This window comes from Sphaerodactylus townsendi, linkage group LG03 (assembly GCF_021028975.2).
Source record: "Sphaerodactylus townsendi isolate TG3544 linkage group LG03, MPM_Stown_v2.3, whole genome shotgun sequence".
Lineage (NCBI taxonomy): Eukaryota > Metazoa > Chordata > Lepidosauria > Squamata > Sphaerodactylidae > Sphaerodactylus > Sphaerodactylus townsendi.
Genome location: NC_059427.1, coordinates 64,029,323 through 64,045,004, shown reverse-complemented (window position 1 = coordinate 64,045,004; position 15,682 = coordinate 64,029,323). Strand labels below are relative to the sequence as shown.

The 15,682-nt window shown below is 42.1% G+C and overlaps 1 protein-coding gene across 1 annotated transcript; it reads left to right on the top strand.

The window, feature by feature from the left end:
- The first annotated feature begins 9,703 nt into the window (after positions 1 to 9,703).
- LOC125427789 (protein KIBRA-like) lies at positions 9,704 to 14,658 on the top strand. Its single transcript, XM_048487346.1, has 6 exons — positions 9,704 to 9,983; positions 11,101 to 11,177; positions 12,574 to 12,653; positions 13,035 to 13,164; positions 13,532 to 13,678; positions 13,964 to 14,658. The coding sequence occupies exons 1-6, from the start codon at positions 9,704 to 9,706 to the stop codon at positions 14,039 to 14,041; spliced, it is 792 nt and encodes a 263-aa protein (XP_048343303.1). The 3' UTR covers positions 14,042 to 14,658.
- The last annotated feature ends 1,024 nt before the right edge of the window (positions 14,659 to 15,682 follow it).

Sequence of the window (15,682 nt, the reverse complement as noted above, 5' to 3'; positions counted from 1 at the left end):
CTGAATGCCAAGCAAAATTATCCTGTTTAGTAATTTGGATGAGATAAATCTACCAGATTTGTAAAGCTTTAGGGTTAAGTTATTCAGAGGCAAGAAATGACAAACTTCACTTCTGGAAATACTCACCCCTCTTGAAAAACTGCTACATTCTATAAGTAGGGGATGAAGGCCATGGGTACAACTCCTTGAGTAAGCTACTAATAATTGGATGCGGACTTCATCAAACTTTCCATCACCAGTTGTAGTCATTCCAAATATACATGGAATAGAAACCCTCTAACCATTAACTTTGTATTGGATTGAGGAAGCAATAAATAGAACAAATAAAGAACATTGCAAACTACGATTACTTCCAGTGATGTGGGAGGAGCACTACCACTTTTCACTCCTTTCCAAGCGTTGTGGGATAAATGTGAAAAGTCCTGGACCTTACATTGCAGCTTCTTCGCACTGGCAACCTCCCCAGCACCAGATCAATATGTGGAGAGCAGCCTCCTGGCCTTTTTTTGAAAATGACCTGCTTAAATGGAGAAGGTATGTGGTGGGTGCTGCGCCTTCCCAGATAAGAAATAATAAATCCTAGCCCTGGCAGCTCTTAAGTCCAGTGTGAGGTTATCTTAATGCATTCCTTATTAGGATTGCAAGTCCAATGAGAGGGTCTGATCAGCTACCTGATATCATTGATCCGAAGTTGCATTGTCTCCATATAGGTTGTTTTACAGGAAAGCAAATCAAGAAGAAAGACCAGGATTACTAAGAGGAAGAGAGGGACTAGCTTCTGTGTAGATTCAGCCCCTTGAATTATTCTTGATGTAGAGCATTTCTACTAATACAGCCCAAAATGGAGGTATCCTCTTAATGCCCATAAGCAAGTCCTGGCTTCCCAATTACATTGTTATAGCCCTCAGATTTTTAAATCTAGTGATTTAGTTGACGAGCGCTATATTATCTCTAGTCCTGGCGTGTCTGCATTGTACTCTATCGGCCATTACGCTGAAGACTTTAGATATGAAGACTCCAAATCAGTATCATTTCATCCCTAGTTGATGGGATAGCTCTGGTACAGATCTTTAGTAGCCATAACTTTTTCTACTCAAAGAGACCCTATTGGAGATATGTCCACTACTGGTTTATGGGAGGTGCAGGGACTAACCAAATTGTTTCTATCCTACTTCCTGATTTGGTCCCTAGGGGGCTGACCCCCCTCAGTTCTTTGGTTCCTGCCCCCCAGCAGGGTGTGCAGTGCGCTTAGCTTAGGCTCCTTTGGTTGGAACCAGTGTGTATGTGCATGCGGAACTGCGTATGTTTTAATATTTAGCCGGAAATACTAGTCCGAGTGTTCGTCTGGCTCATCCGTTTTGTCCTGGGCGCTTATCCTGTGCAAAACGAGCTCTGGATCGAAATAAAATATAGCGTTAATGCAGAGATAGCCTACTGAAATGGCTCTGCGATCCTTCACTTCCCCGAGGGAGTTCCTTTAATTCGCTCCTCCGCAGAGAAATACCAGAGGCGCCGGTGCTGGTGGTGATAAACGGAGCGCTTCTCTCCGGAGAGAGAAGTTGCTACGCTCCGCCAGAGGATAATCGCTGGCAGGGCGCTGCAGGAGGGACCTCCCGCTACCCAAGAAAAAGAAGACTTAAACGCTGGCTAGCGTGGGAGCTTTACGCTGCCTTCCCAGGGCTGATCTGATTCAGCCTGGCTCCCTGCCGAATCTGCTCCCGCCATGCTGGTGCATCGGAACGATCGGCCGACGGATCGGCGTCAAGCAGCCGGCCATGGCCTCGTCCTCGGTAGAGCACGACGCCGCCCGATCCAGCAGGCAAGTCCGGGGCCCCAGTTCCAACGCAGGGGGGGGGGGACGTAAACGGTAGCAAATGGCGTGGAAACGGATACCGGTTCCAACCCAGAAGCCATCATGCGAGGGACGTTCTGGTGGTTCTAATCTGCCCTTTGCAACCTGGCGGCGGCAGTCCCCCCCGCTGACTCGGTAGATGATACAGCGAGTCAGCGATTGATATGGCACCTGCTGCCAGGGAAATGGGTACAGGGCTTACAGGGCTACTAATCAACGTCCTCACTGGCTCAAATCATCCCACCCATCAGGACGTTAGCAGGGGAGGGCTATATAGGGAACCCCTTATCCTTTCCAGATTTATAAAGAAGAGGGTTCTGATGACTGAATAATTTCGAGGCTAATCGTATATGGTTTCTCGGAAGGTGAAGACACCCCAGATAACCCTCCGAGCAAGCAACTACCTGCTTCTCGTTTTAAAAACGGAAGACCTTTGCAAATGCCTATAGTCAAAACAATTCCCATCTCCCTGACTCTGCAAGATGAGTCTGACGCGAGCAGAACCAGAAACCGGTTTAGGGAGGGACTCTTCCAAGACTGCTAAGGGCCTCCCGAGGGTTGCGTACTTCTCAAAAGATAAGGAAGGCACCTTTCCAGTCCCCGAATACATCAGAAAACGTGATCAAAAAAGAACGGCTAACCCAGCTGGTGCAGGAAGGGTCTCCCCTCCTAGTAAAAAAAGACCTACCTACTGGCCTCCCATATTCCATTGATATGCTGCAGAAACCCCCCCAGCTGACTCTGTAGTCCTGCTGTACCCAGGGGGGCTGGTAGCAAAAGCATGAGAGGGGCCACCAAGGGACCCATTAGACCAGAGATCTGAGGCTGCCCCACGCAGATCTTGGCCTGGCCATTGGCTGCCATAACAAAAATCCCCTACACCAGTAATCCACCGTGTCCAGGGTCGCCATGGAGTGCTTAAAAAGGATTCTGGGAGCCACTCCAAGTAGAGGAGTCGGCATGTACAGAGGGGGTAGAGAGGGTCCCACCGGCCAATGCCTTTATCGTAGATGCCACTAAGTGGACGTATTACTCTTTAAGCAGCCAGAACGCATGGTAATTCTCAAACATGCGGTAATGCAGGAATGCCTGGATCCGGCCCAAGGCAGGTAGACCTCCAGTCCAAACATAAAAGAAGCCATTATTCCTACCTAGGGTACGCTCCTTTTCGGTAAAGAACTGGACTATGGTCCTGTGGTGAAACAAAGGATGCGCAGAAAGCAATGCTTCCAAAACACTCTGTGCCAGAAAGGTACAAAGCATTTACTTCAGAACCACCTTTAGAACACATATAAAACCATGTATTAGGTTTCCTAAGGAAGCGCCCCGCTGTAATTGGTAGGAACCAACGGGTTCCTTTCTGGAATAAAATAAAACTTCCGGCCCCTCTGCCAAGCAGGGTAAAAGCTTCAAACTTCACCGTACGCCAAATAATGATCGGTGCAGACTTCCCGGTGGGTGGGCCGCCTTGCGTAATTTCTAATTAACACTGGCAAGGCGACGGCGCGACAGATGGGTAAGCAGGGCGCAGTCCTAAAGGGCTATAAGCAATAGAATCTCCAAAAAATGCAAGCAAAATACCATTGTCCATGCCTTCCCCCCTGTCCATGGACCCTGCAAAGGCGAAGCTAACCCTAGGGCCAGCTAGGACCATCTGGGGGCTAAAGATCCAGGCAGTGGAGGAAGTCCCAACTCCAGGAGAGGGCTCCTCAGGGGTTTATTCTTACATCTATCTACCTGTCCCTAAAAAAACTGGAGACTACAGAGCAGTGCTGAACCTGAGGTTTCTCAACAAGTCTATCAAACTTACCGAAATCTAAGATGGGAAAGCGATCTAAAACTTATCATTACGCTAGTAATTCCAAACTACGTGGGACTCCCTCACCTCTCTGGATTCTAGCGAAGCTTACCGGCATAGTCTTAATACACACCTGCCCATAGACGCTTCCCTAGATTCCAGTATGGCGGAACGCTTTACCTAGCAATACAGAAAACACTTTGGCTTAGCTACGTCCCTACTTAACGCTCTCCAAAATTCTGATGGCTCCTACTACCCTCCTGGTGAGAGCAGGGAATATATATTTTATCCCTACTTAGACGCATCCTAGTCCGCCTCCCAATCCTTCCAGCCAGGGACTCCAAGATATAGTAAGGGTATTAGAAGGTGCTGCTGAAACACGGGTTCCTGATAAAATATAGAAAAAAAGCTCCCTGTATTCCAGAAATGCAATAATTAAATCACTTGGGTGCCAATTATAGGATACCTCCAACAGGGAGCACTCTGGTTCCATCCCCAAAAGAAAAAATTATAAAAATTCAGAAAGCAACTAGAAAAGAGAGCTGCTGAAATCTAAACACAGTATCCTTCTGGCTCCAACTAGGCGAGTCCGTTGTTGTACTCTATCTAATTCTGTGCAATAGAGCTCTCCCAATGGGCAAGATCTCCACACCAGGCCCTAAGCACTATTTCTGAGGGAAGATACCAAAGAAACATTTATCTAAAAAGGGATGCAAGAAAGTAGCGCTTCCCTGGCCCCTGGTCAGGGATAGCCTTCGCCTGGTGGATAAGCAAATAAGCCAACCTCCTAAAAAGGAAAGAGGGTCTCTGTACTGGCACAGACCGTAAAGCATTTATAGACGTAAGCCTGACGGGATGGGAGGCAACCTTAAAACGCAGCGGGTTGTGAAGAGAACTTGGTCTGGCTTGTGGAAACTAAACTACCACAAATGCGCTAGAGACAAGAGCAACTAGGGATCTAGCCCCTGAATCTCTTCCTACCATAAATCAGCTTTTGCATATAATCGTATGGGCCAGGATAACATTTCTTAAAATGTACATAAACAAATCCAGGGAGGCCCAAGATCCCCGCTGGCTGCACCAGGAGGTGTCCGTAGATCCTCAAATGGGCAGAAATTACCCACCTCCTGGTCCATAGAGGCACAACATACAAAAAGGGAATATTAAAATAAAAAAGGCAGACTGGCTAAGCAGATAGCAGGATTCAGGAGGGGAAATGGCATCCAAAACCCATCAGGCTCTATAGATCACCTGTGAACACTCGCCTACCTGTAACAGTGGACCTGCCTGGCTCCCTCCCAAAAATGCCTGTGTGGAGAGACTTCGCGACTTCAGGTACTCACTGGCCCCAGGGCAGCGCTGGCACAGATGCGCTTGATATCCCTACGGCTCCATACAGGGGACAATGTATGCCTTTCCACCGGCCTTGAAAGTGATAGTGTTCTTCCTAGGAAAAATAATGCTGTGCTTTTGGTGAAGGCTAATGGCCATGATTAGTGGCGCCTTGGCGGCGGCCTGGAGGACCGTGGTTGGTTTCACCATATATACAAGAGGATGCTCAATGCTCCCCCTCTCCAACTGATTTCGACCCCGGACCTTCTACAATAGTCCCATTCCCATCTTACTTCTGTAATCTGGAGTGGCCTGGGATTGACCTGCAAGTATTCTGGTGAGAGGAGGTACCTAATCGGAAGAGGTCAGCTCTCCCAGTGCTGCAATAAACACTCATAATTAGCTGCACGGTAAAAAATCCACCACCAATGAGTATACAATGCACCATGGAAAGCGTATGTGAGATGGGTGTAAAATGCCACTTGAAGTGGAACCTGGAAATAACTACTCTCCAGGAAATATATTGGAATCGCTATAGAGGGGATCTCATACATGGGGCTCCGTGAGTTCCTATTAGAATTAAAAGATAACTATGTTTGGTAGCCATAGCCGGGTTTGTCCTTACATACTGAGGGCCTTCTCAATCGTAAGATATAGGGACGCGGCGAATCCTCTTAGGGCCAAGCTTTCGCGAACCCCTACAATCCATATATAGGTTCCCTTCATGGATGCTGCTACAGTGCCAATAGCTCTTACAAAACATCCAGCCTGGAGTTTCCATCCAATCAGTTCATCTTGAGATGTGGGTAAGTATATCGAAGGTACTGGTTCCTGACCCGCCATAACTTGTGCCAGGAGAGTCCTTGAGCTGGTAAGCCGCCACCATCGAACCTGAGGCTGTGGGTCTGCCTCCGTGCTGACAGAGTAATAATTGAGAATGGACCTGGCATTCATCCCGAAAGTGAAGCACAGTGCCTCTCCCCACCGGCAATAAGATATAATTCTACCGGAATGCACATGCCAAACCTCCTACATCCTAAGGAATCTCTTTGGCACACGCTTGATGTTGTGGAGGGCTGCTAAAAGCCTTCCTCATTAGGATAGAGGATCTGGCAAAATCAGAGGCCCCATTTATTGGCCATATTCAACCTGTACAGCAGGACTTCCGATGTCAAAAGCGGCTGTGGTTCTCCTACGCTGGAAAGCAGCAATCCTAGAGGCATACAAGGCCACTCGGGTTCCAGCTGTTATCAGGGAGTCACCGCTGCGACTCACTTAGGAGGGCGGCAGCTAACGCACCATTGCAAAACCACGCATCGGTGGAGCAAATATGCCACGGCGCAGCTACCTGGTCTCAAGCGCCATCTTTTGTCAGACATTACAAACTCAACTCCATAGCAGCTACAGAAGCAGCCTTTGGTAGGAGAGTTTTGGAAAACATCATCGGAGATTGATGAGACCCACCCTAATTGGGGGACACTGCTCGGGAAGGTCCCCAACAAGATGTCTTCCCCCCCCAGTAGAAGAGTCCATTGGATACTTACCGTGAAGGGCTTTTCTACTGGAGGGAAGGGAAGACATCTTGGACCCTCCCTGGTCTCTATCCTCATCCGATGATGGAAATCCACAACAAATTTGAAAACTAGGTTGTTAGGAAAACATAGATTGTCGTAAAACGTTTAGTTCGTATTCAGTTCTATGTTCATTGAGGTTGTATGTTTTTGTTAACTTGTTGTACGGTTCATGTGGAGCTAGCATTTCCTGTGGTCCTCATTTATACTACGATGTCAGAATGTGTACTGAGGGGGTCAGCCCCCTGAGGACCGTCACAGGAAGTGAGATAGAAAGAATTTGATTGGTCCCTGCCTCCCTGCAAGCAATGATGGACATATCTCCAGCAAGATGTCTTCCCTTCCCTCCAGTAGAAAAGCCCTTCACGGTAAGTATCCAATGGACTCTTCCTTGGGCTTCATTTGAGTGTATAGAGAGAAGAAAGTCTTATAATCTATTGCCGATCTCTCTGACACTACATTTGCCTGATTCAAAATTATCTCATAATGCACTTAAAGTGGTTGGCAATTTGTATTAAAAGCATGTAAAACATCTGCATATTTATCCCATTTGGAAGGCCCATTTTTCAATACTTGAAAGCTAGGATGAATTTGTATACTTATAGAGAATAGTAAGCCTGTTTAGTAGCTGAAGCTTAAGTAGGCTGATGACTGATAGATTGTGTTTAATGAGTTAATTGCTAGAAAGTGATAGTGAGATTTATAATGCAATCCTAAAGAGTTACTTCCATCTAAGTCTATTGAAATAAATGGGCTTTGGCTAAAGTAACTTTCTTTAGGTTATATATAAATCTATTAGATATCAGGAAAAAGAACAAATTGTGAGTATTTGTAATGATGCAGTACCTATTCTGATCCACTATTACCTATCGATCTATATAACGGTATCTCTTATTGGGTATGAAGCCATTTACTACTTTCGCCATTACTGATACCATTGTTGATTGAAATTTAATGTAAAACTGGCAGAGGTCATTTCAAACCACTGGAAAAAGCAGCAAAGAACTTTTTTGGTTCCATTTCTCTACGCAGTTCTAAACCTTTTCCTAAGTGTGTATAGAGCAAGGCTTTTAGCGATAGAAATCACCCACAGAATAATTTATATTTCCTTCTTCACCAAATAGGGTCAAGTTACCCTAGAAAAAACTATATCAAATTCAACATCTTGCATTTTAAAGTGCAAGGCAGAGAGAGGAGGAGCTTGGGGCTTGTTTCTGAAGTGTACGCTCTCTGTCTTTCGTATTGATGGAGTACCCTGACTATATACTATATACACTGGCAGCCTCTGTCACAATAACTACATGCAGGCACAGTATATTTACATATTTTGGTCTGGGTCTGTGACTGGTACTTGTCTGTATCCCAGATTACTCGGCTAAGAAGAAAATCTTTGCTTTAACAGCTTTCTTGCCACAACAGTTTTTACTAAATGTTTAAAGAACTTCTAAATTATGGAGATTAGATTCCCTTGGTTTCCTGCAATCCCTTTGTATGTATTATTCATTATGTGGTAACTAGGCATCCTTGCTCAAGCATGATTCGTTTAGACAACAAGCAGCACTTAAAGCCGGTTGAAAAACCAAAATTCTTGTTCTTGAAAGAACTGAAAGAAACAGGAGATTTCCCTTCTGCCCGGGCACACACATGCTCACTTGCTTCCAAACCAGAATGAAATTAAAATTCAGTATCTTCCCATTTATATTTGTAATATCATGCACTCTCGCTCTTTGGAACTAGGAAGCAGTATACATCTCAGTTGGGAATAACTAAGGCTGTAAGACAATTCCTCTATTTATAGCTGAGACTATGACCTCGTTCAAAATACCCTTTGTAATCTGTTTTAGCTGCTGGTTGCTAACAGATTGTATTTACCTTTCAAACAACAAGGCTGCTTGTATATTTGCAAAGTGAAATGAAGACCATTTTTTTAAGCATGCCTTTCTTCCATTTTCCAGAGAGTTTTGTGGCTTCTGAATCCACATAGCGTGGTTTTTGGTGCTTTTAAACGTGCCACTTTCCTCCTGACACTTTTCCCAAGTGTGGAATAACAGCTTGAAGCTGTCACTGAATTCCTATATTGGTCTAGTGGTGCAGCACAAAAGTTAGAACGGTCAAAAATAAAAAGCTGAAATAGAACCCTTTAGAGCAGGGAAAGCGGGAGGGGGGGGGCAGTAGGGAGGCAGTATGGTTGTAAATCGCCAGAGAGCTTCAGACATTACTCTTAAATGGATTTAAATATGCTCTCTGAAATCTCCATTCCCATGTCGCTTTACAAGGAATCAGGCAGCAATAAATAGCAACCATTAATTGCAATGTGAAAGGGGCCTATGTTACATAAAGTTCTTGTTTGCCTGCCCTTTCTTCTGGACTCCATGGTAAGTAGAAGCAGCTACCGAAAATGAGTGGACATACATGTATCTGTAATGAAGGAACTAGAAAATCCAGTGTTTGCTTTGTCTTGTCTAATAAATACCTCAAGCCTTCAAATATGATTAAAAGGGAATAACTATTATCCCTTGTTTTAGGTAGAGAGGAATGGAGTGAACCAGAGAGTGCCAACATCCATCATATGCAAAATCTGATAGCAAATTTTTGCATATGGTATAATAAACAAGCAATAAACTGTAATGAAATGCAGAATCATATACAATAATTGCCTGATCTGTCTGATTTTCCTGTTGCCAGTGTGGCTAACGGCGACAGACTCTAACCTGGAGAACTGGATTTGATTCCCTGCTCCTCCACATGAAGCCTGCTGGGTGTTGTTGGGATAGTCAGAGGTCTCTCAGAACTCTCTAAGCCCCCCTACTTCTTAAGGTGCCTGTTGTGAGGGGGGAAGGGAAATCGATTGTAACTGAGACGTAAGGTTGAGAAAAACAGGATGTAAAAGCCAACTCTTTTTCATCTTCTTCAGTTCTATGAGGGTAATAGCCTTGAGTTAATAGAAGCATATCTGCAATAACATTCTTCATACAGACTAACAGCTCCAGGTTAACTATTTCTGTAATTGCTTTGCCTCCTGAATATATAATTCAGTTTAGAATGATAGGATCTATGTTTTTAAGCATACTTAAACAAACTGCCTTGTATCTAATGGTTGTATATCCTTGGTAGGAACAGATGTCTCATACGTTGTGTGAAAAATCAGACATGACGCAAATATTGATTGTAGGCATGATGTTCTCAGTTAGGTTTTTAAAATTTATCATTACTCTTTTGCTTCAAGAAACCACACAAATAGAGGATCCTCGAGTACAATGGCGACGGGAGCAGGAGCATATGCTAAAGGACTACCTTGTATTGGCACAAGAAGCACTGATAGCTCAGAAGGAGATTTATCAAGTAAAGCAGCAGAGGCTTGAACTGGCACAGCAGGAGTACCAACAACTTCATGATGTCTGGGAACACAAGTTGGGATCTCAGACCAGCCGTGAGTACTTGATGGTGTTCTGCTTATCCTTTTGTTCTAGTGGTACTTCAAGGTGATATTTATCTTTGTATTGCTAATAAGGACCACAGACTAGAGAAGTCACATGTATGAGCAAGAAAACTGCGTGTATAATTGAGGTGTCCTCAGTTTCCTCTCCACAACTCTTACTGCCAAGGGCAAGCTACAGTTCTGTTGCAAAAGTGGTTTTTCACTTTAGAAATCTATGTAAACTTCAACTAAAGAATCATCTGTGCTTTCATTCACTTATTTATGTTCAATAGACATATGTTCAATCATAGCCATAATTTACAGTTGTGCTCACAAAACACACATTGACAGTAATTGTTATTTGCATTGGCAGATAACCAGGACTTTTTTGTGATAGTACTGAGTGCCATCACCATTTAGGTGGGAGGAGAACCTCTCCAAAGTCCTGGAGTGGGAACTAGTTGAAGTTGGTGTAGCCTTATATATGAGTACTGGTACTTTTTCCTAACACAAAGAGCATTGCAAATAACTATTAGTAATAGACTCCATTGCAATAACTTTCAAAGCTTTATTTCTGAAATCGTGGAATTTTATTTTAAAACAAGCTAATTGAAAGCTTTAAATAAATAAAAATAAATTTGAATATTCACCTTAGTTAAAAGCTTATTGAAAATTATAGATGATATGTTGAACTTGAGTATACGTAAGGGAAGTCTAGAGTAACAAGATTGAAAGAACAATTCAAGATAAGAATGGAAAACTATACATGAATTATCTTGTATAAGTAGGGTGAAGGGCACCAGGGTGAGAGAGATGGGATAAGAGGAGGGGACGTTACCTGTTGTTATTGTCAGGGTGTTCAACTGTTTGTTAATAGAAATATGGTATATGTTAATTTTGTTTTATGTGACTTGTGTAACTATATATGATATCTGTCACTGTAACGGTGTGTTATGAAATTTTAATTAATAAAACTTTTTAAAGAAAGCTTTACATGTGCTATTACCTTTCTTTAGGCTTGTAACAAAAAACATTGTGTTTATAGTGAGCCTGTGTGTTTAGAAGAAAATGGTAGTGCTTTATTTTATGTACTGTTCCCCACTTTGGTGTGTTTCTTCCCTTTTTATAGTAGTCTCCAGTTCCTCATCTGGTTCAAAGTATGATCCAGAGATTCTTAAAGCTGAAATTGCCACCACAAAATCTAGGGTAAGATTTTTAATTTGAACATTTGAGTTATTTGAATTACCTCAGAGTCTAATACTTATAATTCATAGAAATGTTAAAAAGCTGTATGAACCAGTACTGTCCTAAGATTTGTGTTTGTAGAACCACAAAATCCCAAATGTGGGATGTTTTGTAGATGACTTAATATTTTCATTATTTTTCAGAACATCTTATATGATAGAAGGAAACATAATAATTATATTTGAAGATTTATTATATTAATAAGAGAAATGTGAATTATTCTCTTTCATTTTGTGAATTACTCTCATATATCAGCAGAGGCCAGATACATACCTGTGTTCCCTAGTTGGTATCTGGCTGCATCTGCTTCGTTCATTGAGAGATTACATTGCACAATGGTCAACTGTACACTTAAAAAGTATGTATTAGCAATTGTTAAAACTTCATAGTTTTAAGGTGCATATACGGACTCTGTATTGTTGATCAGCAGCGTTTATTGCAGGGGTAGGGAACCTGTGGCTCTCCAGATGTTCAGGAACTACAATTCCCATCAGCCTCTGTCAGCATGGCCAATTGGCCATGCTGGTAGGGGCTGATGGGAATTGTAGTTCCTGAACATCTGGAGAGCCGCAGGTTCCCTACCCCTGGTTTATTGGAAAGCAATAAAGCACCCAGCTTGTAAAAAGCTAGTTCTGGCAAACCTGGCTTTTGCTACCCCATTTATTCAGAAATAATTACCCCTCCTGTTTTCTCTAATAATGGGAGGTGTTCCTGTCAAAGAAACAGAGGAGCAAAGTTATTTGGCCTCCTGCCCCTTATTAAAACAATGGAAACATCCCGTTTCCTATGGGAGCAGAAGGTGTTAGGGGTAAGCCTAATTATCTACAAAGCATGTGAAGCCATAATGGAGAGATCAAGGAAAGACTGTCCCATTACAGCAATGGCAACATGTAACAGGCTGGTTACATATATTTTGTAGTTGATTACTGAGGTAGGAATGCATCTCAATCAACTAGATGCAATTACCGGCAGTATATTTTGCAACAACTACATTGAGCTAGGAATGCATCCAATCAACTAGGCACAATCCCTGATAGCTGCTAAATAAATGACTTCTACTGAGGAGAATGGTTCTGAGTTAGAGTAGTTTCAGTTGCATTTCTCATTTGTCATGTCTAAATACAAAAAAGTTCAGAAACCCATAAGCATTTAGTACATTTAATTGCCATTTTTATTGTGCAAAGGATGGCTAGTGCTAATGTCATAGTACATTATCAAAGTAATAATTAATAAACTGATTTTTTTAAAAAAAAATAAAGTCTAGAATTTTATAAGCATGTTTTTGAAAGGATTATTTCACTGATATACTAATAGTAAGTTTTGGTTAGAACTGTTTGCTTTTTCCTATTTTCTACAGGTTAATAAACTCAAGAGAGAAGTAGCTCACATGAGACAGGAACTCCAGTACAAGGAACTTGGTTACCAAACACTGAAGAAGTAAGTTAATGATCACTAGGTTTTGACTTGAATCTCTAGGATTCTCTGAAGCATATTTTACAAGTAGAATATATTTTACTCTAGAACAAAATTAAAAATCTATCATTGGACAGAAGAGAGGTGGACAAATCAATTTTGTCTCCTTCCCCTTCTTCACTACAGCTCTCCAATGTACATGACTATTATTCCCCATGGTCCTGCAACTCTAAGAATCAACTTTTCAGAAGCAGAATGGACTTACTGGAGGGGACAAGGGAAAGATCTGCATCCATTAGTGCTGTCTGCTGATAGATTTCTGAATCAAAATATGTGCATGCTGCTAATTTGAAGAGTCTTTCTGTTAATAATTGTTCCTCTTCTGTTTTGCAAATCATATTCAAGAATTGATATGAAAATGTCTGACACTCGAGGTGGATATAAACTTGATGAGGCACAAGCCATCTTAAGTGAAATGAAAGCTATCAAGAAAGCCATCACTTCGGGAGAGAAAGAAAAGCAAGACCTCATTGAGGTATGGAATTGACTTGACAGACTTCAACTACTACTACAGCAGCTTAAAAATGCTTGTGTTGAACTGTTACAAAAATTAAGAGGAGTCGTTCTTTTAAAGGGGACAAAGAAGAAGAGAGTTTGGATTTATATCCCCCCTTTCTCTCCTGTAGGAGACTCAAAGGCATTTACAATCTCCTTTCCCCCCTCACAACAAACACCCTGTGTTTGACTGCAAAAATGTAGTCAGGCAGATATGCATATAAACAGACTCTTTGCTTGTCTATTTTCACAACTCAGAGATTAAATCTTCAAAAATGAGATGGACTAGTGACCATTAGGGAGGTGAGGCATCCTTACTAACTGTGACTTGTTCCTTCTTGTTCCAGTCCCTTGCCAAGTTGAAAGACAATTTTGTAATGGACAGAGGATCACACTCAGACCTGTGGGCCAGCAGCACATCTTTGGAAGGCTCCACACTCTCGTTACCTAAGCAGTATCTGGATGTTGGATCCCAAACAGATGTTTCTGGAAATGTATGTACATTATCTAATGTACATTATCTGGGCTCTGCAGCTGTTTTTGCATACCCTTAGAACTGTTACTAGATAGTCTGTAGCAACCTGATGTATGTGCATCTGACGGCAAGGGATTTTATATTTCTGTGTTGATCAGCTATACAGTTAATCATGTAAAATGATCTGTATTTGTTTGAGCACTAATGTTACATTGCATCTGACATACATCTCATGGCACTTGCATTTATGTGCCTAAGTTTAAAAAGTGGGAAATAGTTGACACTTCATATTTTGTTTCTTCAGTTTGTTGTGAGCAGTAATAATCAGTTGGCTGAGAAGGTGAGACTGCGCCTCCAATATGAAGAGGCAAAGCGCAGGTAAGCGACATTTTCTTTATTGTTACTGGCAATTAAAATTCACAGTGTATACAAACAGACTTTTAAAATATATAAAGTCTTTATTCAATTCTTCAAAAAAACATACAAAGAAGAAAAAGGAAAAGAAGAAGAAATACACTTAATATCATACAGATAGTCTGACCTCCATCTATCTAATATATATCATATGCTTATCTAATTTGTATCATTAAAAAAATTAAGAATAAAAATGAGAAAAAACCCTAATACAGTATCTAAAATCAATATCCACACTTCATTATAAAACTTAAACCCAGCTCACAGTAAATCTGAGCCATATTGTTCTTTCATAAATTCTAGCCAGGGAGACCATATTCTCTCACATTTTTCTAGTGGACTTTCTTTCAGCATTTTAGTTAGCTTATCTATTTCTGCATACTCTCATATTTTATTCAACCATTCCTTCTCAGTTGGAGACACTTATTTCTTGTGACAGCAGATCTCCTCAACAAAGTCAACATCTAGAATATTGGGATTGGCTCATCTATTTCCAGGCAAATCTATAGTTTGTGCTTTTGATAATGTTTTGTGGGAAGACTTTTATTTTCAAAAACGGGTAATGCTGCTACATACCATGAACTGTAAACCATTGTGGAGATCAGAATGATAATAATGAGGTGGGCAAATTTTTCAGTGTGATGGCCCCATTTTGGGAAGGAAGGTTAGGTCCAGACTAAATTTTCCACTAATGGATGGGGAGATACAACTTTCCTTTCTTTCTGCTGATTTCCTAATTTGTCCTTCATGCCATTCCTGAAGGTTCTTTGACTCCCATTAGCATCATTTTAGAAGATCCATGGGAGGAGAAAGTTCTGTTCCTCTTTTGGAAGTGCCTTCCATTAGTAGAAAACTTTGCATCCAACACGGAAATTGAAATTGTATGTCAGCCCATAAATTTATCAAAAAGAAGATCAATATTATAATTTGTGCAGTTTTTGCCATATTCTAATCTCAGACCAAAGATTAGTTTGGATTATGCTGAAAATCTCCTCTGATAGAAGGATTTCTGTCAGTGGAACTGACTTTGCTACCTCCCTCTCCTATGCAGTCCAAAATGACTCCCTAAATGCCACTCCAGACTCTAAGAAGTAGCATGAGGTAGGGACAGGAGAGAGCTCTGCCACGGGATAGGGGAACCAGCAGAAACTTCATGGAATCCTTGGAAATTATTGTCACTGTCAAACCCAATCACTGTAGTTATGGAATTTCACTAACTTTGTAAATGTTTGTTAAAGTATTGTTGACAGCACACTTGCATAATTGTTTGTACTTGTATAACCATTGTGCAAATGGGGCAGCTCACTGACTTCTGCAAGGTAGTTTCAAGGAACAATAATGTAATTATTTATAATTATTTACCAGTCTTAGCAGCTCTGAAGTACCTGGGAGTTTGTCACATGGCCAGACCTTCACCAAAGCAGGCTGCTGAGATACAAAGGCAAAAACGCCGTCCCTGGGCAGCTGTTCGCACAGGCCAGAGCAGCATGTAGGCGCCGCTTTCCACCTCCCTTCCCAAGGGAGGTTTTTGGAAAGCGCTGCCTTCCCATCGGTGTAGTGCAAACTGCACTGCGCCGAAGGCGCCGCTTTCCCGTCCCCCCCCCCCCCC